Genomic DNA, 25,200 nt, shown 5'->3' on the forward strand with positions numbered 1-25,200 from the left:
AGACAAGAAAGCCTTTTCTTCGATTAGAACTTTAGTTTTACACTTAGGCCCCGAGCAAAGATCTTAGGTAAGTACATTAATACAATAAAAAAAATAAACTGGGATTTTTATTCAGGCTTCAAGACAAAAATCATCTTCCAGGAAGTAATACAAACAGACCTGACAAAGTCTACAGACGGCACACATTAGGAAAAGCAATACATTAATTTATGTTTGCATCTAACTTCAAGTGACTGACATACATGAACCAAAAAAGAAAGAACATTTACAAACTGCTGAATCAGCATCAACATATTGGAAAGTGAAATGGTCATAAGCAGGTGCTGTGCTTAAGATATTGTTCCCAGCACCAAGTTTCATAGGCCAAAAACAGGGTAACGTGGCGGACTACCAGGGCCACGTCGCAACGTAGTGGACTACCAGGGCCACGCAGCGGACTACCAGGGCCACGTAGCAACGTAGCGGACTACCAGGGCCACGCAGCAACGTAGCGGACTACCAGGGCCACGCAGCGGACTACCAGGGCCACGCAGCGGACTACCAGGGCCACGTAGCGGACTACCAGAGCCACGTAGCAACGTAGTGGACTACCAGGGTAACGCAGAAGACTACCAGGGCCACGTAGTGGATTACCAGAGCAAAGCAGCGGACTACCACGGTAACGTAGGCAACTTCTAGGGTCACATACAGTAAGAAGCCTGGAACAGCAATTCTCAATCCAAAACAACATTACTACTCAAAACTGAAGCATGCAAAGTCCATGTCTACACACATACGCAGACTTCACCGCTCGCATGCCAAGACTATGATAATAAGGGTTAATATTTGTATTCATAACATGAAAACTTGGAACAAAATTGTAGAATTCTATGTAGAGAAAAAAAAACTAGCAACCGTTTGTGAACACAAAGGACAATAATTTCTAAAACGTAAGAAAACCTTGTCCGTATTAGTTATGACATTAAATTGAACTGCTACAATCTCTCCAGCAATAAACATCCTCAGTTAGTATACACCACAGATATAGAAGCAGAGGGTATTTCACAAGCTGACAGAAATTAGCTTGCTGATGTTCACAACTGACCAAATTCCCTTTGATTTCCAAATGTCCTGATCCAGTCAAACAAGAACAATATGGCTTAGTTTATCAATCTTAGGCCAGATATGTGCAGAAGAGATTCTATAATTACTGGTATGTTAAATATTTAGTGCAACATCAAATGGCAAATTGATGCAACCAGCATTGTGAAATAGCCTCTAGGAAGGGAAGAAAGCCTTGCACGGAGAAGCCAATCCAAGACAGTATGCTGGGTCGTGTTTATTTGGGCAATAATTGAAAACATTTAGCAACATTTTTACAGGAAAACAAAAATGTAGGTTTCTTATTGGACAAGTCCAGGTGACCCCTCCCTGTTCCAGTCCAGTATCTTCCATTTGGTGCCTAATGAACACCACCCAGGACAGTATGCTGGAGGTATAATTATGCAAAGTATCTCAATCTCACACATAGCAATTCTGACGGTTTAAAAATAACAGTATCATCAAACACGGCAATATGGAAATGCTCTATTCTTTAAGTTTATGGCCAACGGTCACTCATTTATCCTTTCTCTAGTTTCAGCTACTGATTCCCCCAGGAAATGAATATTCAGGACAGTTTTATAGAATATGTAATCATATGTATGTCATGAACAGCCATCACATCTAACATACACTGTCAGGACTTTATGTACTCCCACGCCAAATGTTCAACAACCCCCTACACTTTTATCCCAGGATAACGCTTGAAACTAAAATATATATGCATGTACAATATACAGGTGACAAAATAAAGGAAACACCAACATAACGTGTTTTAGTAGGGCGTTGGGCCACCATAGATTCTACAAGTGTCTGGAACGCTATTGGAGAGATGCGACCCCATTCTTCCACGAGAAATTCCATGATTTGGTGTTTTATTGACAGTGGTGGAAAACGCAGTCTCAGGCACCGCTCCAGAATCTCCCATAAGTGTTCAATTGGGTTGAGACCTGGAGACATGGTATATGGTTTACATCGTTTTTATGCTCATCAAACCATTCAGTGACCACTCATGCCCTGTGGATGGGGGCATTGTCATCCTATGGGGGTATAGCCATGGTAGGCAAAATAATGGCCGGCCCAGCATTTTTATACATGACCCTAATTATGATGGGATGTTAATTTCTTAATTAACTCATGAACCACACGTGTGGAGGCACCTGCTTTCAGTATACTTTGTTTTACTGAAGTGTTTCCATTATTTTGGCAGTTACCTGTATATACTTCTGTGGTCATATAAGCGCTATGTATTTGGGACAGTGGGTTGGCTGGAATATCAGTCAAAGCAAAACATCTCTGGATAATTTTGGGGGGAACGGAGGGAGGATTCATACAAGAAGAGAGTTCAAATAGATGTAATGGACAGATATGAAAGAGAGACCGACAAAAGGAGGTTGTGTGTTGAGGATGGAGACAGCGAGAGAGAGAGAGATAGAGTCCTCAAAGGTCTCTATCCCTGACCTCCGCCCGGCGGGAGTCTGTTCTCCCGTTCTGATCCCTGCTGTCCTGCCGCCGCTCCGAGGATCCCCTCTTCCTGCTTCGCTCCCGTGAACGGTCTCTGGAGGAGCGATCGCGATCCCTGGATGACCTGGAACCGTAAACATTGTCTTGTTACACACAAATCTGTGTGTGTTTGTCGTGTGTATATATATTATGATAAGAAGCTTTATGATTAAGTGTGCACTTGTTTAAGTAATGAGATGGAACTTGTGTGTGTGTGTGTGTGTGTGTGTACACTCCTACTTGTGTCGAGAGCTGGGCTCGTGGCTGTGGCGGCCGCCCTTGCTGCGGGATCGGCTGCGGTGGCGTCTCCTCCTCTCCCGGTCCCTGGAGCGCGAGCGGGAGGAACGCCGCTTCTCCCGAGACGAGGACCGCGAACGGCGTCTCCTACGGTCGCGAGAGCTGGACCTGCAGCATGGACACAGAAGTGTTTTATACAGCAATAAACTAGGAGATAGTGTATTCAATAGAGTTCATGTGGCAGTAGATGGCTGGTGGCCCATACTAACCTTCTATGTTCCCTGCTCCGTTCCCTACTCCGTGATTTGGTCCTATAAAGTGACAAAAACAATTGATGAGATACCACAGTGAAAATATCTGCATTTGTCTCCACATACAGTACATGGATTAATTATATTTTCCAAGAAGTGCTGCCATCACCACTGACATGTTTATAAAATCTGCCTACATCAATTTCATGATTTTTGCAAAGTTAAGACCTACCTCTTCTTCATCCTCTCCTCCTTCTCTCTCTCTTCTCTCCTCTTCAGACGATCCTGGTTCCTCTTCTCCTGCTTTTCCAGGACGGTTTTCTGATAGAAAATGTTCAGCATAGACATTAGCCTCAGTGTTTAGCATTGACCTCAGTGTTTAGCATTGACCTCAGTGTTTAGCATTGACATTAGCCTCAGTGTTTACATTAAAATGTCTTCTCACGTTAATACATTCTAATGTCAAAAAGAATGTTCTTGCTGCAAAATTGAAATTAATCCCAAAAGGGAGATGTTTCCTGTACTTTAAATCGAAACCAAAGTCCCTGTGGAATCCTCAAAAGGGGAAAGCAGTCAAAAAAAGTCCCCTTTTGAGGATTATACTTCCACATGTCACTAGGTGTATTCAGTAACCTATTTGGTCTGAGGTGGTTCAGAGCATACCTTCAGGGCTTCCAGTTTCTCCCTGATCTGGATGAAGCCCAGGTGCAGCTTCCCGCCAAAGTGGTCGGCCAGGCGACGGTCGTTGTCGTGGAGACCCAGGTAGGCCGAGCACACCTCACAGACACGAAGCTTCTGCTGCTGGAAACTGGAGGCAGGCATGGAGTTTCTGTACTCCTCCTGAGAAGGACAGAACCAAAGATATGGAGAAAGATAAGTCAGGATAGGAAAGAAGGGGGTTCAAGTTCAGTATGGCAAAAACGAAGTGAAACAGGATGGTTCCACCTAAATTGTCCAATAAGAAAACAATTAATTTTCCATTGCGCCCTACTGAACACAACTCAGGTCTACATTCCAAATCAAATTTTATTGGTCACAGATGGTTAGCAGATGTTAAAGCGAGTAGAGAAATGCTTGTGCTTCTAGTTCCGACAGTGCGGTAATATCTAACAATTCCGCAACAACTACCTAACACACACAAATCTAAGTAAAGGGATGGAATAAGAACATGTACATATAAATATATGGATGAGCGATGACCGAGCGGCATAGACAAGATGCAATAGATGGTATATAATACAGTATATACATACGAGATGAGTAAGACAAGATATGTAAACATTATTAAAGTGACTAGCGATCCATTTATTAAAGTGACGTATTCAGTGACCTATTTGGTCTGAGGTGGGCTAGTTTGATGGAAAATAAACATGCTGTGAGTAAAACAACCCCTCCTCCTCACCTCAGCATCCCTCTTCCTGCTGCGAACTTTCTCCACTTCCTGTAGGACCTTCTGGGCCTCATCCACATTCCCCTCGGCACCCAGCTGCTCTGCCTTGGCCAGGAGCTTCCCAATCTCCTCGTTCAGCTCGTGAACCGTCTCTGCCTGGAGAATAACAAAACACAACAAGTCAACAACAGCATAAAATGTGTCAAAATCAAAGATTCAGTGAACAAGGTTAATCTTGCCCTCACCTTTTCAGCCACCTCCGCACTGATCTCGTCTTGGGTCTCAACCAGTCGTTTCTTGGCCAACTCTGTTCTCCGGTCACAATCGGCAATGAAAGACTCCAGGTGATCCACAGCCTGTTGTCGATAATAGAAAATGAAACTCCATATAAGTCAATGGAACACAGACTGCTGTACTGGTAAAATGAACTGGAAGAAGTACAACTAACTTGCCCGAGGGGATAAATTAATTTGTTTTTAAATCGAGCCGACTGTGGATATCACTTACGTCAAGCTCAAAGAAGAGGTCTCTCTCCTTGGAGGCAATTTCATAGTCGGCCCGGAGTGCCAGGTCGTGGGTCTTCGCACATTCTCCCAGATCCATACGCTGTTGATGAAGTCAAAGTCAGCCAGTCAAGACACAGCCATAGATCCAACATAGTCTGCAGTGAACTACTTTAGAAGTCACAAAATATTTTATCTTCACAAAATATTCAGAATAGATCAACCACTATTACTGACTACACTTCAACTGCTGATTCAATAATCATATACGGGCAACAGAAATGGTTCCTGGCAAAGAAAAATATTTTTTTTTTTTTTAATTAACTTAAAAAAGTTAGTGGGGAAAAAAAGTATTTGATCCCCTGCTGATTTTGTACATTTGCCCACTTACAAAGAAATGATCAGTCTATAATTTTAATAGTAGGTTTATATGAACAGAGAGAGACAGACAAAAAAATCCAGAAAAAGACATGTCAAAAATGTTAAAATGATTTCCATTTTAATGAGGGAAATAAGTATTTGACCCCTCTGCAAAACATGACTTAGTACTTGGTGGCAAAACCCTTGTTGGCAATCACAGAGGTCAGACGTTTCTTGTAGTTGGCCACCAGGTTTGCACACATCTCAGGAGGGATTTTCTCCCACTCCTCTTTGCAGATCTTCTCCAAGTCATTAAGGTTTCGAGGCTGACGTTTGGCAACTCGAACCTTCAGCTCCCTCCACAGATGTTCTATGGGATTAAGGTCTGGAGACTGGCTAGGCCACTCCAGGACCTTAATGTGCTTCTTCTTGAGCTACTCCTTTGTTGCCTTGGCCGTGTGTTTTGGGTCATTGTCATGCTGGAATACCCATCCACGACCCATTTTCAATGCCATGGCTGAGGGAAGGAGGTTCTCACCCAAGATTTGACAGTACATGGCCCCGTCAAATGATGCGGTGAAGTTGTCCTGTCTCCTTAGCAGAAAAACACCCCCAAAGCATAATGTTTCCACCTCCATGTTTGACGGTGGGGATGGTGTTCTTGGGGTCATAGGCAGCATTCCTCCTCCAAACACGGCGAGTTGAGTTGATGCCAAAGAGCTCCATTTTGGTCTCATCTAAACAACACTTTCACCAGTTGTCCTCTGAATCATTCAGATGTTCATTGGCAAACTTCAGACGGGCATGTATATGTATTCTTGAGCAGGGGGACCTTGCGGGAGTTGCAGGATTTGTCCTTCACGGCGTAGTGTGTTACCAATTGTTTTCTTGGTGACAATGGTCCCAGCTGCCTTGAGATCATTGACAAGATCCTCCCGTGTAGTTCTGGGCTGATTCCTCACCGTTCTCATGATCATTGCGACCCCACGAGGTGAGATCTTGCATGGAGCCCCAGGCCGAGGGATATTGACTGTTCTTTTGTTTCTTCCATTTGTGAATAATCGCACCAAATGTTGTCACCGTCTCACCAAGCTGCTTGGCGATGGTCTTGTAGCCCATTCCAGCCTTGTGTAGGTCTACAATCTTGTCCCTGACATCCTTGGAGAGCTCTTTGGTCTTGGCCATGGTGGAGAGTTTGGAATCTGATTGATTGATTGCTTCTGTGGACATGTCTTTTTTACAGGTAACAAGCTGCGGTTAGGAGCACTCCCTTTAAGAGTGTGCTCCTAATCTCAGCTCGTTACCTGTATAAAAGACATCTGGGAGCCAGAAATCTTTCTGATTGAGAGGGGGTCAAATACTTATTTCCCTCATTAAAATGCAAATCAATTCATAACATTTTTGACATGCATTTTTCTGGATATTTTTGTTGTTATTCTCTCACTGGTCAAATAAACCTACCATTAAAATTATAGACTGATCCTTTCTTTATCAGTGGGCAAACGTACAAAATCAGCAGGGGATCAAATACTCTCCCCCCCCAAACTTCGTATGTTGCGTCACCATGAGACGTTAACTTAACTGACTTCATTTGGCTTCAATGTGTTGAGTCTTCACATAGGAATGAATGATGCCATGTGATCGATGGCTTTGTCCATTCATATATACAGTGTACAAAACATTAAAACACCTTCCTAATATTAAGATTCATCCACTCTTTCGCCCTCAGAAAAGCCTCAATTCGTTGGGCCAAGGACTCTACAAGGTGTCAAAGCGTTCCACAGGGATGCTGGCAAATGTTGACTCCAATGCGTCCCACAGTTGCGTTAAGTTGGCTAGAAGTCCTTTGGGTAGTGGACTATTGTTGATACACACAGGAAACTGTTAAGTGTGAAAAACCCAGCAGTGTTCAAGTTCTTGACACAAAACGGAGCGCCTGGCACCTACCACCATACCCTGTTCAAAGGCACTTAAATCTTTTGTCTTGCCCTCACCCTCACAATGGCACACATAAGACAATTGAGACATGGATTGTGTAAGGCTTAAAAAAGCATTCACATCTTTCACCTAGTCAATCTATGTCAGGAAAGAGCAGGTGTTCATAATGGTTTTGTACACTCTGTAGTCATTGGTAGCAGTAGAAGATGTATTGTTGGCTGTTAGTTTACTCCAATCAGGGGGCGAAGGGGCATTACAAATGATGCAAACAATTATTTGGATAGATTTTGGGTTCAATCTGCAATATTGAAGCTGATCTACCCCCCACAAAAATAAAGAGATTTGTCCTTCATTCATTGAGCTCCTAAAGGAAAAAAATGTCATTCTAAGAAGCTATCCCTTTTCCTTTCTTTATGTGCCCCCAAATGTTTAGCTAGCTAATGAGTTAACCATTTGTAAAACGCCTTGTTCAATCATGTTAACGGCCCATCAGTAGCTTCAGAATGGCTGCGACATGGTATATGCCCCTAGAATGGAGAATAAAATAAATAAGAATTAAAATAAATAAAAATTGCCGGTAATATCCGTTCAAATAAGTTTGGGCTAGCAATGCCTAATCATTACAATTATTATTGTCTGGGTGATTTTTTCCCTTGGCGCTCTGGTGCTTCCATATAAAAATGTAGGAGCATAAGACCAAAACGATCACACTTTAGAGCCCTGGAGGCAGAGTCAGCGAAAGTAGGGGTGCAGCAGCACCCCCTGGTTTGCGCACCTTTGAAGTTCAGATGGGAACAGTAATAATAACTGAAGTCTGGACACTGACTGTAGGCTCATATGTAGACCATTAACTCCTGCATAATTACATTTATTGCAGTAAAAGGACCCACCAAATGTTAATATTGTCTCAGGAACAAGAGTAGAGAAATATGACTTCTTTCTTTCAGCATCTTGAGAGAATGTGAATGTGTGGATAGGGACTGTTGTGTAGCCTAAATGTGATTTTTTTCAGCGACATAAAAGCTGACACTATTTCATTTTCAACCACATAAAACATGCATCCAAGATCAACTTAAAAACTATCAGAAACATGGTGGATCATTTTCACAGCTTTTCATTTCTTTAAAACTGATGACATTCAGACATTTTGTATGTACAATGCCTTCAGAAACTATTCATACCCCTCGACTTAATCCATATTTTGTGTTACAGATGGAATTCAAATTTGATAATTTTTTCCCCTCAACAATCTACAAACAAAACCCCATAGCAAAGTGAAAACATGTTTTTTGAATTCAAAACTATAACTAGGCAACTCAATGTGGTCTTGATAAGCAACTCTAGTGTATATTTGACCTTGTGTTTTAAGTTACTGTCCTGGTGACAAGTGAATTTGTCTCCCAGTGTCTGTTGGAAAGCAGACAACCAGGTTTTCCTCTGGGATTTTGCCTTTGCTTAGCTCTATTCCATTTATTTTTATCTGAAAAACTCCCTAGGTCCTTGACAATGACAAGCATAACCATAACATGCAGGCAACGTGTATTTTTCCAAATACAGTGCTGTCAGAAAGTATTCAGACCCCATGACTTTATCCACATTTTGTTATGTTAAGTAGTGTGTAAATTGATGAGGGAAAAAAAAAACTACTGAATCAATTTCAGAATAAAGCATTAACGTAACAAAATTTGGAAAAAGTCAAGGGGTCTGATTACTTTCCGAATGTACTATATTAATCAAATAATGTATAAAAGGTGTATATCTGCGTCAGACTCAAGAATGCCTGAACAAACCAAAGGATTAATGTTTCTTATTTATGGTCAGAAGTAGAACTAAAAAAAAAACAAATTGTGCAAGTCAAAATGCATTATAACTGTTAGCCTAATGGCACATCACAGTTTATGTTGGGGTAGTTGTCTTACAAGTTACAAGCAAGAAAGACAAGTCTGTCTATGGTCTCTGGTGGATTGTCCACCAGTCCAGTGGATTGGTTTCGCAGTCAGCATCAGGAGACTGAAGGTAGCAGCTGAGTTCCTTTTCTACCAGCTGGATTTCAGTAAGACCTGTGGTGGTGGAGCATGGCTTTTTGAAAAAAATGCCCAGTGACTTTCTCTTTTTAGCTGTCAGTTGTGGTGAAGCAGCAGCAATGTCTCCCTGTGATGGGCTTGGATTTTATGTCCCTCATTGACTCTCTGTGACAGCTCTTGCTCGTGTTGATTTAAACCGAGGGTCGACTAACAAGGCTATGTCCAGGAGGTCATCTGTGGCAAGGTCATCATATTTGTCATTCAGATAGTCCATGGCTATCGTTTTGATGGTTTGGGTGAGCTCGGTTTCATGACGTCTGTATTGAACAGGTGTAGTACTGGCTTCAGGTAAGACACACTGACATAAGACTCACCAGGCAGAGCATTTGTGAATTCTAGGAATGGGGTCAATGCCTGGTTGATGGACTCAAGATCATCTATATCTGTATAGGTGGGAGCTAAGTGCCGGGTCTTCTTGTCACTGGACAAGACCTGTGAAATGGCTTTCTCCTACTCCAGTACTCTTTGCACCATCTTTTGACGTGATCCCCAGCTGGTAGGCGACTCTGTCACCAACTTGTGCTGGGGTAGGTTGTGTTCTTTTTGAGCAACTGCCAGGTCTCTGTTCTTTTTCCACGAATAGGAAAAGGCACCTACCACTTTCTTACACACTCCAATTGCTCGATCTACCCGTTTGTCTTTACCCACTCTAAGAGAAATCAAGAGATTTTAATAAAATGTTAAATCACAATTCTCTCTTTAGTTATGTACAAATGTAATATTTTACTTAATCAGTTGATGAAAAAAAACTAAAAAATATGCACATTTAGTTTCTTCTTACCAACCACTTCAAATATACACAATTGACAAGTTTACTTACCAATGGCCAAGTGCAGACAAGGTCCAAAACATTGCAGTCGGGTCCATTTGTTGATTTGAGCGGCCTTCACCACGTTCGCACCCCTATTCGTTGTAATGCAGACCTGTCTGTCTTGACTGAGTCCCCAGGAGGTGAGAGCGTCAATGCTATAGCTTCACCCGTTTGGTTGTCGGGAAAGTATGTTTGAAAGCATTTATTTTGAAGATTCCACTCTTTGTCAATATAGCGGATAGTGAGGCTAATATAAGGCTCTGACGTGCGACTAGACCAGAGATCGGTAGTAGTAGAAAAATGTAAAAATCTGTCTTGAGCTGTTCCTCAACTTTTTCCCTACACTCGGCGTAGAGTTTAGGCAGTGCAGTGAGAGAAATGTTTGCGGCCAGGGACCACATACCTGGGGTAAATTAAATTGATAAGCCTCTTGAAACCTTCCTTTTCGACTGTGCTAATTGGTAGCATGTCCTTAGCAATGTAATGCATAATAGCATTTGTGATGTCTTTGTCTTTTCGATGTTTGCTTGTAGGGCATAAACGCTGTCCGTGTTGACTGATTCGGGCAATGTCCCTAGATTGGCTGGTGCTTGAGGGGCTTTTATCAATACCTTGGCGCAAGCTCAAACTTCCTGCATGTTCCAAAGAGTGATTTTGCTTCAGACGGTGAAAAAGGTTTGTCGTATTACCAGAATTGGTAGCCACCTGTCTACGGCACAATTTGCACCAAACATTGCACTGCTCTTTGTCGGACTTCAAAAAGCCAAAACCAAATTACGGAAACAGTTTAAAACCTGTTAGGGCTAGGGGGCAGTATTGACACGGCCGGATAAAACAACGTACCCGATTTAATCTGGTTACTACTCCTGCCCAGTAACTAGAATATGCATATAATTATTGGCTTTGGATAGAAAACACCCTAAAGTTTCTAAAACTGTTTGAATGGTGTCTGTGAGTATAACAGAACTCATGGCAGGCAAAACCTTGAGACAAATCCTGACAGGAAACAAATCTGATGTGTGGATATCACTTCAAACATTTGCCATTGAAACACACAGGGGCTTGTGGATCATTTAGCACTTCCTATGGCTTCCACTAGATGTCCCCAGTCTTTACAAAGTGGTTTGAGTCTCCTACTATCAAAAAAGACTGAAAGAGAGCCTGTTTATCTTGGTCACAGGGGATGGGCCATTACCATTGTGACGTCGGCGCCCATGGGTACTCTCCCTTTTCGAAACGTTTTGAAAGACAATGCAACCGTCCCAATGGAATATTATTGAAGCCCTGGTTGAAAAAGCCCCTAAAGATTTGTTATACAACGTTTGACATGTTTGAACGAACGTAAATATATATTTTTTGCTCATTCCTGACGACAAGTCAGACGCACACGGTATATTTTCACAAGCCTTCGGAGCGCGCTAACACTATTGGGACATAAATTATTAACTTTTTTGAACAAAACTACATTTGTTATGGACCTGGGATTCCTAGAAGTGCCTTCTGATAAAGATAATTAAAGGTAAGGGATTATTTACAATAGTATTTTTGATGGTTGATCGTTCCAAGATGGCTCCAACATTTATAGCCTAGACTTTTTTTCCGGGCATACCATGTCGTTTAATGCAAAGTGTGATTTCCCAGTAAAGTTATTTTTAAATCTGGCAAAGAGATGGCATTCAAGACATGTTAATCTATAAGTCTTTGAATGACAATATTACATTTTAACAATGTTTTCAAATAGTAATTTTGTAAATTGTAGCGCTAATAAAGCCGAAGCATTTGAGGCAAAAGATTTTCTGAACGTCATGCGCCGATGTAAAATGCTGTTTTTATATATAAATATGAACTTTATCGAACAAAAAATGCATGTGTTGTGTAACATGTCGTCCTAGGAGTGTCATCTGATGAAGGTTGTCAGAGGTTAGTGCTGCATTTAGCTGTGTTTTGGGTATTTGTGATGCATGCTAGTTGCTTTGAAAATGGCTGTGTGATTATTTCTGACTGGGTACTCTGCTGACATAATCTAATGTTTTGCTTTTGCTGTAAAGCCTTTTTGAAATCGGACAACGTGGTTCGATTCAGGAGAGGTGTATCTATAAAACGGTGTAAAATAGTCATATGTTTGAGAAATTGAAGTTATAGGATTTATGAGGTTTTGCATTTAGCTCGACGCGATTCCACTGGCTGTTGATTAGGGTGGGACGCAAGCGTCCCACTGGCCCAGAGAGGGTAACCCTTTTTATCAATTTCTTCGCTGGAAGCTGCACCTCCTCCATGGCTATCACTGCCACTGTTTTCGCCTACATCACTAATTTTTTTCGTGGTTAATAGTGGCCACTCCCTCACTCGAGGTGCTAAGTGGTTTTCAGTGGGTGTATACCTCTACGTGCATATTGTCACTTCTCCGCACGTTCCTGCTGTGTCAGAGGTGAAATGGACTGCTGTACCTAATTATTCTATATCGACATTATCGAAAATTAATCTAAACCTTATTTCGTTATTGAGGGAAGTAATTACCTCGATAATTATTGTTGATATATCGCCCAGCCCCATCTTAGCGATGTGCAAAGGAATGTCTGCTTTTTCTATTTTTACCCATCTACCAATAGGTTTTTTTTCTTCACCTTTATTTAACCAGGTAAGCCAGTTAAGAACAAGTTCTCATTTACAACTGCGACATGGCCAAGATAAGGCAAAGCAGTGTGACAAACAGAGTTACACATGGAATAAACAAACATACAGTCAATAACACAGTCAATAACACAATAGAAAAGTCTATATAAAGTGTGAGCAAATGAAGTAAGATTAGGGAGGCAAGGCAATAAATAGGCCGTAGTGGCGAAATAATTACAATTCAGCAAATAAACACCGGAATGATAGATGTGCAGAAGATGGATGCGCAAGTAGAAATACTGGGGTGCAAAGGAGAAGAAAAAAATATATAAATCAAATAAATAACAATATGGGGATGAGGTAGTTGGATGGGCTAATTACAGATGGGCTATGTACAGGTGCAACGATCTATCTGTAAGCTGCTCTGATAGCTGATGCTTAAAGTTAGTGAGGGAGATGAGTCTCCAGCTTCAGTGATTTTTGCAGTTCGTTCCAGTCATTGGCAGCAGAGAACTGGAAGGAAAGGCAGCCGAAGGAGGAATTGGCTTTGGGGATGACCAGTGAAATATATCTGCTGGACCGTGTGCTATGGGTGGGTGCTGCTATGGTAACCAGTGAGCTGAGATAAGGCGGGGCTTTACCTAGCAAAGACTTACGGATGATCTGGAGCCAGTGGTGACGAATATGAAGCGAGGGCCAGCCAACGAGAGCATACAGGTCACAGTGGTGGGTAGTATATGGGGCTTTGGTGACGAAACGGATGGCACTGTGATAGACTGCATCCAGTTTGCTGAGTAGAGTATTGGAAGTTATTTTGTAAATGACATCGCCGAAGTCGAGGATCGGTAGGATGGTCAGTTTTACGAGGGTATGTTTGGCAGCATGAGTGAAGGATGCTTTGTTGCGAAATAGGAAGCCGATTCTAGATTTAATTTGGATTGGAGATGCTTAATGTGAGTCTGGAAGGAGAGTTCAGTCTAACCAGACACCTAGGTATTTGTAGTTGTCCACATATTCTAAGTCAGAACCATCCAGAGTAGTGATGCTAGGCGGGCGGGTAGCGATCGGTTGAAGAGCATGCATTTATTTTTACTTGCATTTAAGAGCAGTTGGAGGCCACGGCAGGACTGTTGTATGGCATTGAAGCTCATTGGGGGGGGGTTTGTCAACAGTGTCCAAAGAAGGGCCAGAAGTATACAGAATGGTGTCGTCTGCGTAGAGGTGGATCAGAGAAACACCAGCAGCAAGAGCGACATCATTGATGTATACAGAAAAAGAGTCGGCCCGAGAATTGAACCCTGTGGCACCCCCATAGAGACTGCCAGAGGTCCGGACAACAGGCCCTCCGATTTCACACACTGAACTCTATCAGAGAAGTAGTTGGTGAACCAGGCGAGGAAGTCATTTGAGAAAACAAGGCTGTTGAGTCTGCCGATAAGAATGTGTTGATTGACAGAATTGAAAGCCTTGGCCAGGTCGATGAATACGGCTGCACAGTATTGCCCTTTGTCGATGGCGGTTAAAATATCGTTTAGGACCTTGAGCGTGGCTGAGGTGCACCCATGACTAGCTCGGAAACCAGACTGCATAGCGGAGAAGGTATGGTGGGATTCGAAATGGTAGGTGATCTGTTTGTTAACTTGGCTTTCGAAGACCTTAGAAAGGCAGGGTAGGATAGATACAGGTCTGTAACAGTTTGGGTCTAGAGTGTCACCCCCTTTGAAGAGGGGGGGATGACCGTGGCAGCTTTCCAATCTTTGGGGATCTCAGACGATACGAAAGAGAGGTTTAACAGGCTAGTAATAGGGGTTGCAACAATTGCGGCAGATAATTTCAGAAAGAGGGTCCAGATTGTCTAGCCCTGCTGATTTGTAGGGGTCCAGATTTGGCAGCTCTTTCAGAACATCAGCTATCTGGATTTGGGTGAAGGAGAAATGGGGGAGGCTTGGGCAAGTTGCTGTGATGGGTGACAGTGTTTCCTAGCCTCAGTGCAGTGGGCAGCTGGGAGGAGGTGCTCTTATTCTCCATGGACTTTAGCCTTTGCTTTCCTAACTGCCTGTGTATATTGGTTCCTAACTTCCCTGAAAAGTTGAATATCGTGGGGGCTATTTGATGCCAATGCAGTACGCCACAGGATGTTTTTGTACTGGTCAAGGGCAGTCAGGTCTGGAGTAAACCAAGGGCAATATCTGTTCCTGGTTCTAAATTTTTTTAATGTGGCATGCTTATTTAAGATGGTGAGGAAAGCACTTTTAAAGAATAACTAGGCATCCTCTACTGACGGAATGAGGTCAATATCCTTCCAGGATAGCCGGGCCAGGTCGATTAGAAAGGCCTGCTCGCTGAAGTGTTTTAGGGAGCGTTTGACTGTGATGAGGGGTGGTCGTTTGACCGCGGACCCATTACGGATGCAGGCAATGTGGCAGTGATTGCTGAGATCCTGGTTGAAGACAGCAGAGGTGTATTTAGAGGGCAGGTTGGTCAGGATGATCTATGATGGTGCCCATGGTTACGGATTTGGGGTTGTACCTGGTAGGTTCCATGATAATTCGGGTGAGATTGAGGGCATCTAGCTTAGATTGTAGGATGGCTGGGGTGTTAACCTGTTTGGTATAGGGGGCAGTATTGAGAATTTTGGAAAAAATATGTTCCCATTTTTAACGGCCTCCTACACCAACTCAGAAGCTAGAATATGCATATTATTGTTCAGGTTTGGATAGAAAACACTCTGAATTTTCTAAAACTGTTTGAATGGTGTCTGTGAGTATAACAGAACTCCTATGGCAGGCAAAAACCTGACAAGGCTTCAAGCAGGAAGTACCCTGTCTGACAAGGAGTCGTGCGTCTTACCTCTTTTTATTGAAAAGTAAGGATCTTAGCTGTAACGTGACAATTCCCAGGGCTCCAATAGGCTCTCAGAGCCCGCGAAATAACTGAAGGTTTACGAGGGAACCTCAGGTTGAAATATATTATCGCCTTTTGTAAGTGGATGCTCGGAGGACCTTTCAATGATGCGCGTGCATGAGTCGCTTCTGAGGAGAAATTTTATTCGGCTGTTTAGGCTCAATGCATACTCCCGGTCGGAATATTAACACTTCTCTATGACATAAATGGCATAAAAATTGGTTTTAAACAGCGGTTGACATGCTTCGAAGTACGGTAATGGAATATTTAGACATTTTTGACACGCCAATGCGCCATGCGCGACACCGCGAAAAAGCATTCTAGAACTCACGAACAAAACGTCGCTGTTGGAACATAACGATGGATTATTTGGGACCAAACCAACATTTGTTATTGAAGTAGAAGTCCTGGCAGTGTATTCTGATGAAGAACAAGCAAGGTAAGAACATCTTTCTTATAGGAAATGTGATTTTGGTGGATGCTGACCTGGGTGGGTATCTAAATAGCTAGCCCTGTAATGCCGGGCTATGTACTTAGATTATTGCAAAATGTGCTTCATCCGAAAAGCTATTTTAAAATCGGACATATCGAGTGCATAGAGGGGTAATGTATCTATAATTCTTAAAATAATTGTTATGCTTTTTGTGAACGTTTATCGTGAGTAATTTAGCAAACTGTTAGTAAATTCACCGGAAGTTTGCGGTGGTTATGCTTTTTCTGAACGTCACATGCTAATGTAAAAAGCTGGTTTTTGATATAAATATGAACTTGATTGAACAGACATGCATGTATTGTATAACACAATGTCCTAGGTGTGTCATCTGATGAAGATTATAAAAGGTTAGTGCTGCATTTAGCTGTGGTTTGGGTTTATGTGACATGATATGCTAGCTTGAAAAATGGCTGTGTGATTATTTCTGGCTGGGTACTCTGCTAACATAATCTAATGTTTTGCTTTTGTTGTAAAGCCTTTTTGAAATCGGACAGTGGGGTTAGATTAACGAGATTCTTGTCTTTAAATAGCTGTGAAATAGTCATATGTTTGAGAAATTGAAGTTATAGCATTTCTAACGATTCAAAAATCGCGCCACTGGATTTCAGTGGCTGTTACGTAGGTGGGACGAGTTCGTCCCACATGTACTAGAGAGGTTAAGCATATCCCAGTTTAGGTCACCTAACAGTACAAACTCTGAAGATAGATGGGGGAAATCAATTCACATATGGTGTCCAGGGCGCAGCCAGGGGCTGAGGGGGGTCTATAACAAGCGGCAACAGTGAGAGACTTATTTCTGGAAAGGTGGATTTTTAAAAGTAGAAGCTTGAATTGTTTGGGCACAGACCTGGATAGCATGACAGAACTCTACATGCTGTCTCTGCAGTAGATTGCAACTCCACCCCCTTTGGCAGTTCTATCTTGGCGGAAAACGTTATAGTTGGGGATGGAAATTTCTGAATTTTTGGTGGCCTTCCTAAGCCAGGATTCAGACACGGCTAGGACATCAGGGTTTTGGCGGAGTGTGCTAAAGCAGTGAAAAAAACTAACTTAGGGAGGAGGCTTCTAATGTTAACATGCATGAAACCAAGGCTTTTACGGTTACAGAAGTCAACAAATGATAGCGCCTGGGGTATAGGAGTGGAACTGGGGGCTACAGGGCCTGGGTTAACCTCTACATCACCAGAGGAACAGAGGAGGAGTAGGATAAGAAAACAGCTAAAGGCTATAAGAACTGGTTGTCTAGTGCGTTGGGGACAGAGAATGAAAGGAGCAGATTTCTGGGTGTGGTGGAATAGATTCAAGGCATAATGTACAGACAAGGGTATGGTAGGATGTGAGTACAGTGGAGGTAAACCTATGCGTTGCGTGATGAGGTTTTGTCTCTGGAGGCATCAATTAACGTAGGTGAGGTTTCCGCATGTGTGTAGGGTGGGACGAAAGAGCTAAGGCAATTTGAGTGGGACCGAGGGCGCTACAGTGAAATAAAGCAATAAAAACTAGCCAAGACAGCAGTAGACAAGGCATATTGACAGAGAGAGGCATAAAGCAATCACAGGTGTTGATCAGGAGAGCTAAGACAACAACGGGTAAATGGCAAAGAAAGGGCAGAGCGGTCAGTTAGATACATACAGGACCTGAGTTCGAGGCTGGGGCCGACAGGTAAACAAAATGAGGTACCGTGTTATTGAAACAGTCCAGGGGGCATCAGCTATGTACCCGAGTGATCATAGGGTCAAGAGTAGCAATAGGTGAGACAGGGTGCTGTACGGTATTCACTACTACACTGGGCGAGCAGGGGACACAGCATTCATAAAAAGCTGACGGGCCGGGGCACGTAGATGGTTCTGCGGCGATATCGTAACAGAATAGCCTGTTGAGACCACATCGGACGATCTCGTCGGCAGTCCAGTCGTGAAGGATCGGCGGAGCTCCGTGTAGCTAGCTAGCTAGGAGTATTGATCTAGTGTAATGATCCAGAGCGGCAGGAATCCGGTGATTTGGTAGAGAGAAGCAGTCCAATATGCTCTGGGTTGATATCGCGCTGTGCAGACTGGCAGGTGATTGTCCGAGCTAAGGCTGGCTGATTCCATGGAAAAAAGTAGATGACAGCTAGCCGTGGCTAACACAGACTAGTAGCTAGTTAGCTGGGTAGCTCCTGATGGAAGTTCCAGCAGATCCGAACCACATTGGATGAGGCGGGTTGCAGGAAAGTATATTTAGTTTAGAGATATAAGTGAGATTAAGATATGAAAAAAAGACGGGCTATTTACAAGGGATAAGACACGGGATAAGACAAAGACAGATATACACATCCTACTGCGCCGCCATCTTGGATTAAAATTGTTGCCCTTCTTTGAGAGGCATTGTAAAACCTCCCTGATCTTTATGGTTGAATCTGTGTTTGACATTAACTGCTTGACTGAGGGACGTTACATATAAATTGGATGTGTGGGCTTCTGAGATGAGGTAGTCATTCAAAAGTCATGTTAAACACTATTATTGAACACAGAGTGAGTCCATGCAACTTATTGTATCACTTGTTAAGCACATGTTTACTCCTTAACTTACTTCGGCTTGCCATAACAAAGGGATTGAATATTTATTGAGTTAAGACATATCAGCTTTTCATTTTTAATTCATTTGTAAAAAAAAATCTAAAAACATAAGTCCACTTTGACATTATGGAGTAGTGTGTAGGCCAGTGACACAAAAATCTAAATTTAATTCATTAAATTCAGACTGCAACACAACAAAATGTGGAAAAAGTCAAGGGGCGTGAATACTTTCTGAAGGCACTAAAATCGTCCCGGTCCCTAAATGTCCTCGCTCCACAAGAGAAGCAGAAATGTATGCGAAAACTTTTCCAATGTCAACTAGATTATGATGATGCATTCTATCAATGTAGGACATTATTCTGGTGAGCAAGGCTTTATTTAGTATTCTAGAGCAGCGAGACAAGTTCACTAACAAATAGTCTACCAAATGTAAAAAATTATAAGCAGAAAAATATCTAAACAAGGCTATAAAAAAATATTTATTCCCTGCACCCCCTGTCAAAATGGATTCCGCCATCCCTGTCTGGAGGAGACAATGGAAGAAGAGAGTTCTTAGTCTACTTACAGTTCCGGAGAGGATGTCGTGGGGACAGCAGTTCAGGAGATGGCTTTTGCAGACCCGCTCATCAGTGAATTTGACCCTCTGCCGCGTCTCATCCCCTGAAACAGTACAAAACCAACAGTTAGAAAGACCTCACATACTCATCCACTAGAGCGAGGTATCCAATGCTTTAGCATAACTATGTGTGCCCATATTAGGGTAAAGGGGCATAGATTTGACAATTTTTACAATTGCATCTTGGGATTCTCCTTATTGGGGTGATATGAACAGATACATTGAGCTACAATGTATCGTACTGACAGAATGCGTGCCTTTGGACAGTATTCATGACATCCACTTGGGGCCTGCATTGGGGCCTGAGTGGCGTGTCCCTGATGGCTTGATGTATTTTCTGCCGTGACTTGGAGGCTTACCTTACCAGAGCCTCGAAACTACATGAATAATGTAATAATATAGGCCTACGTTTTGCTAAGACTCAGAGTGACTTTCCACTCTCGTGTCTTTCTGAAAGCACTTGTTCAACTAAAGAATATTGGCCTATAGAAAAACAACATGGTAGTAAGCTTACTGTATGGGTGGTCTTATGATTGACATGGACAGGTTCATCAGGCTACCTTGGTCTCATGGCATTGTCATTCAGCTTAACTGGGCTGCCTGTAACAGCTGTTACTGTGTCAGCTAGATCTCCTAACTTCAACAAAATAAAAGGCCATTAAAAAAAGATTTTGGCTTAGCCTAGTTGGCGCCAACCAAGTCCCTGACACAAATGGAACATAGAAAATAATAAAACCAAGAAGGGGAAAAAAATGGTAGTTTTATACACACTGCGAGCTGCAACATATACTGTACCCATCTGCATCTTCAAGACCTCAGCTGCAGAATTTTAAACCCACGGTAGAAAAGTATAAAATGGGAACTGTTTTCTTGCCCATACCTGTAGTAAGGAAGTTGATATGAATGACACACAAGTCAGATTGTATTGCTTGACAATAGATGTCTTGCTTGACAAAAGACGTCTAAAGCTCCTTGGCTTTCAGTGCAACCAGACAATGTCTTAGTTCAGGCTGCATGTACTACTTCCAAATTGTAATTCAAAGAGTCATTGAAGATTTTAATATCCTTGTTGTGATGCTAAAAAAAAAAAGTACAACAACTTCCGGAAAGCAAACAATTGTTTGGATTACTATTGTTCATAACAGCTTTAAAAATCATGTGACTCACGGCTCGATGAACATGAGGCTTTTCTGCAACTCCTTTGCAGATTGAAGTAGGCTGGCAAAGATACACTGAACCTTTATGAATAAAATAAAGGGGCCACAATTGTTCAATTTGTATGCAACATATGTCGGGAAAAATTTGAATTCATCTCAACACTCACACACAACCCCACTCGACAAACTCACTTTGTTAGTCTGATTAAGCCCAAAGAAGAACCATGGATTGAAGTCAGTTTATCCGACTTTACGCTACCATTGTAGACATGACATCCTTACTAAATGGCGGCTGTTATGTTTTTAATGTTTGTATCCTTGTAGCCAGATACGTCATTTACTATGGAAGTGGTGCTTCTACAAATGCTACACAATATAGTAGATACTGTGCACGGTATGACTAACTGTTTTAAGCTCCTGTCAATGTACAAAAATATTGTGGGAGTTCTACTTTCAAAAGATGAGTTTACTATTTGCATCAGCTTTTTTAGGATTTCCAACATGATGTATTCTTATTTATAATGTACTTAATATAGTGTGTTTGTTAAACACCAAAGGTTAAAGTCCAGCATCTACAAAAATTCTTAGATCACACTTAATTTGATCAATTCCAAAACGTATTATTGGTTAGATATACTTCATATTTTTGTTGAGTTACTTCTAGTGATCGTGTCTTGTTAAACATTGTTTTATGCTTTCGATTATTTGCCATTTTAACCCACTTTCGCAGGCATTGTTGTGGAGCTAGAGCTGCAAGCATTGTAGGATGTTGCATTTGCTTCTGTCATTAAGGGTTGTGTGTATAACCTTGTTGATGGGGGTATTAGGTGGTCTCATCTTCGAACGTCAATTTGCCCTACAGTTTGGATATCCGTTTATCATGATCCATTACACCTCATAGCACAACAAATTGCTTAATACTTAGAAATATACTTTTTTCACACATGCATATAACATTGTGTAGTGTCATAGTCTAAAGATGTTTAACTACCAACAATGTTCTAAAAACAGAGTTACATGGCAAGTTTTAATAACTTAATTCTTAACTTATCGAAAATATTTATGAAAATGTAGCTATAACATGAGTTTTATCCCTGATTTTTCAGGGACACCTTAAACTCTGAGGCCCTATAGTTGAGAATCACTGATCTAGACGACTGGTCTATCAACAATTAATGGCGAAGTGGACGTCATTAGCTATGGATACAAACATTAAATCGTGAAACAACAACTAGGCCAGGACCAAATCATGAATGAGCTCCTTTTATGTCACACAAACGTCCTCTTGTACGCCATTCATTAAAGGTATGCCCATCTGACACACGACACAAAAACTAGTTTGCTAGGCTAACTGCAAGCCACACTGGCTCCATCTTTTAGCTAGCACGCTAACAAGCTAGCCACCGCCTTTTTGCTACTCACCGTCCCTCGCAGTCCCCATTAGTTGATCGAGCAAAGCTCTCATTTGAGCTTGGGCCGACATTGCTGTGGGTAAATTGTTTAAAGCTTCTCCACACAACACAGACGATAACACAGTCTATGGAGGTGTATCCTATATTATTGATGAAATATGTTTACTCTTTGGAAAGGCTTCTTCAACGATCTCGCCAGGCCCCTCTTTCGCAGTTGAGGAAATGACGACACCTCCTATTATTGAAAACACGCCCATATGCTAGAATTTGCCAATTGGATTGACGGTTGGTCAGAGAACTAACCAATCACAGCCACTTGAACGCAAGTTAGCTCATTTCACGTACATAACCAGAGAGGAAGAGGTGAAGCGAGAGGTATCACACTCGCCTAAATCTGTCCAAAATAAAACCAATGCATTTCTATGGGTTTATTTTGGACCTAAAACTTGTCGTCTTCCTTCCCGCAAGGGGAGAACGACAGCCTCCCATAGTATAGCTCAGGGCTGCCCCCTCTCATTGAAACCACGGAAGTTCAAGGCCGACCGCGGTACTGCAGGCGTTGTTAGCAGAAAACAGGATCTGAATGTAGAAATTGCAATCTTCATGTGAATAAAACAATGTTTCGAAGACAATCTTTGTACCAACAATTGCTTATAATACACCAGATGTATTGTCCTTTAACCGATTATTTTAAAATCACACACAGAAGAAGTTATAAGGATAATTTAGTTGCTAATGGCAGCCTGCAGTATCCCTGTCGGCCTTCAACATGAGTTACTCAATGAGAGGGCGCAGCACTCATCATATCTAGCAGTCAAGGAGGGAAATGGTCCCAATCGTTTATCCACCATTCATTGTTCCCCATAGGAAATTTTAGAAACACTTAAAATAAGAGCTGTGTTTCGTGTAGGCTTTCCCTGGCATTACGTTTTGATAACAATGTAAATCTCTCTTGGACAAGGTGACTTTTATTAATATATGTGGCTCTATTTACGCTCAGACTCAAGACTACAAATCCCTGCAAACTCCAGCACGTAATCTCCAGTTGACACCTTTGCTAACAGGTATTGTGTCAATTTAAAACTTGCACTAGACAGTTTACAGAATTGTCAATTTAAAGAAATTGGCACCATTTCCTTGTTTGACCACTAGGTTTTATGGGTGTTATGACTCCTACTGTGGTTCTCTGTTCGAAACAGCTGGGAACTCAGAAATCTCTAACTTCTGATTTCAGTGCATTCCATAAAATATGAATCCCAGTCGGAGCTAGTTTTTTAAAATCCAATTTCACAGTCATCACAGATTATTCATTATATCGCAGTTTCTAACCCCAGAGGCACAACATCGCAAGACTTCCGTGTACGCTTGCGAAACAGACCAGGTCGGGGTTTGAAAAGTGAATGAGAATTAAACACGTATTATCTAAAAAGGAACAACCTAAATTCGAGCCCATGTGTTAAGTAGTTGAACATGTTATTACTCAAACCTTGTGAAAGTGACAAACTGAAAGGTATTAATTTTTGTCAAAAACAACTTTATATCAAAGGAGTGCCTTGGATTTGACAGCCTGCACACACTCAGTTTAGCACGAGATGACTGTTCGAGCCGATGACATGAGCTTTGCTAGCCAACGGGTGTGATCGGGGATTTCTAACGGAGAAGAAATTTTAGCCTCATAATGTACTTTCTTTGATTATATTGACCAGACACTCAAGTGGCCGCTCTAAAAATGGAAGGCAGTCAGGAGGAGGCAATATCAAGTGGGATCAATCTAGCCAATCTGAGTGGGCAGATATGCGTGTGACCAACAGGCACAACTTTGATATAAGGCTGCAGCCCAAACACTTTATTTTTACCCTCTCAGCCCTAGCACTAGCCACTTTCCTTTGGGGAAATCCCAGTCGAAACCGGATGCAGTTTAATTGCTACCATAAGTGGCGGTCCAATTCACGAACGTTACCCCATCGGTCCTCGATTTAGCTTGAAGGAGCAAGTGAAGAACTTTGATCACTTGTGGGGTTGATGTGACCCACAATTGTGTCACAATCAACACAGCTTAATTTTTGGCACATTAGACAAATTTATGATGCTAGCTTGCTAAAATATATAAAATATGATAAAATACATATATCTACAGTTGAAGTCGGAAGTTTACATACACCTTAGCCAAATACATTTAAACTCAATTTTTCACAATTCCTGACATTTAATCCTAGTAAACGTTCCCTGTCTTAGGTCAGTTAGGATCACCACTTTATTTTAAGAATGTGAAATGTCAGAATAATAGTAGAGAGTGATTTATTTCAGCTTTTATTTCTTTCATCACATTCCCAGTGGGTCAGAAGTTTACATACTCTCAATTAGTATTTGGTAGCATTGCCTTTAAATTGTTTAACTTGGGTCAAACGTTTCGGGTAGCCTTCCACAAGCTTCCCACAATAAGTTGGGTGAATTTTGGCCCATTCCTCCTGACAGAGCTGGTGTAACTGAGTCAGGTTTGTAGGACGCCTTGCTCACACGCTTTTTCGGTTCTGCCCACAATTTTCTATAGGATTGAAGTCAGGGCTTTGTGATGGCCTCTCCAATACCTTGACTTTGTCCTTAAGCCATTTTGCCACAACTTTGGAAAAATGCTTGGGGTCATTGCTCATTTGGAAGACCCATTTGCGACCAAGCTTTAACTTCCTGACTGATGTCTTGAGATGTTGCTTCAATATATCCACATAATTTTCCTCCCTCATGATGCCATCTATTTTGTGAAGTGCACCAGTCCCTCCTGCAGCAAAGCACCCCCACAACATGATGCTGCCACCCCCGTGTTTCACAGTTGGGATGGTGTTCGTCGGCTTGCAAGCCTCCCCCTTCTTCCTCCAAACATAACGATGGCCATTATGGCCAAACAGCTCTATTTTTGTTTCATCAGACCAGAGAACATTTCTCCAAAAAGTACGATCTTTGTCCCCATGTGCAGTTGCAAACTGTAATGTGTATTTTTTTATGGCGGTTTTGTTGCAGTGGCTTCTTCCTTGCTGAGCGGCCTTTCAGGTTATGTCGATATAGGACTCGTTTTCCTGTGGATATGGATACTTTTGTACCTGTTTCCTCCAGCATCTTCATTTGCTTTGCTGTTGTTCTGGGATTGATTTGCACTTTTCGCATCAAAGTACGTTAACAAGAAATTTGTGGAGTGGTTGAAAAACTAGTTTTAATGACTCCAACCTAAGTGGATGTGAACTTCTGACTTCAATTGTATGTATGACATTGATTTTAGATTTGGAAAATTGGCTTAG

The 25,200-nt window shown here is 42.0% G+C and overlaps 1 protein-coding gene across 1 annotated transcript; it reads right to left on the bottom strand.

Annotated features, from left to right (window-relative positions):
• Positions 1 to 94: 94 nt before the first annotated feature.
• Positions 95 to 22,136, bottom strand: LOC115200936 (putative RNA-binding protein Luc7-like 1). The gene is made up of 10 exons (XM_029764061.1): positions 21,921 to 22,136; positions 19,291 to 19,385; positions 4,969 to 5,067; positions 4,707 to 4,817; positions 4,474 to 4,617; positions 3,735 to 3,911; positions 3,304 to 3,392; positions 3,090 to 3,131; positions 2,824 to 2,988; positions 95 to 2,668 (listed from the first exon to the last, which is right to left on the bottom strand). Exons 1-10 carry the CDS (start codon positions 21,979 to 21,981, stop codon positions 2,521 to 2,523), a joined length of 1,131 nt encoding a protein of 376 aa, XP_029619921.1. The 5' UTR covers positions 21,982 to 22,136; the 3' UTR covers positions 95 to 2,520.
• Positions 22,137 to 25,200: the final 3,064 nt, after the last annotated feature.

The sequence above is a fragment of the Salmo trutta genome, chromosome 10 (genome assembly GCF_901001165.1).
Source record: "Salmo trutta chromosome 10, fSalTru1.1, whole genome shotgun sequence".
Taxonomy (NCBI): domain Eukaryota; kingdom Metazoa; phylum Chordata; class Actinopteri; order Salmoniformes; family Salmonidae; genus Salmo; species Salmo trutta.

Excerpts from the sequence above, each read along its gene's own strand:
- LOC115200936 (XM_029764061.1), bottom strand. The coding sequence starts at position 21,981 with ATGTCGGCCCAAGCTCAAATGAGAGCTTTGCTCGATCAACTAATGGGG. Across the intron at positions 3,393-3,734 it reads AGAAACTGGAAGCCCTGAAG|AAAACCGTCCTGGAAAAGCA; the intron begins GTATGCTCTGAA and ends ATTTTCTATCAG. Across the intron at positions 3,132-3,303 it reads GAGGAGAGGATGAAGAAGAG|GACCAAATCACGGAGTAGGG; the intron begins GTAGGTCTTAAC and ends GTCACTTTATAG.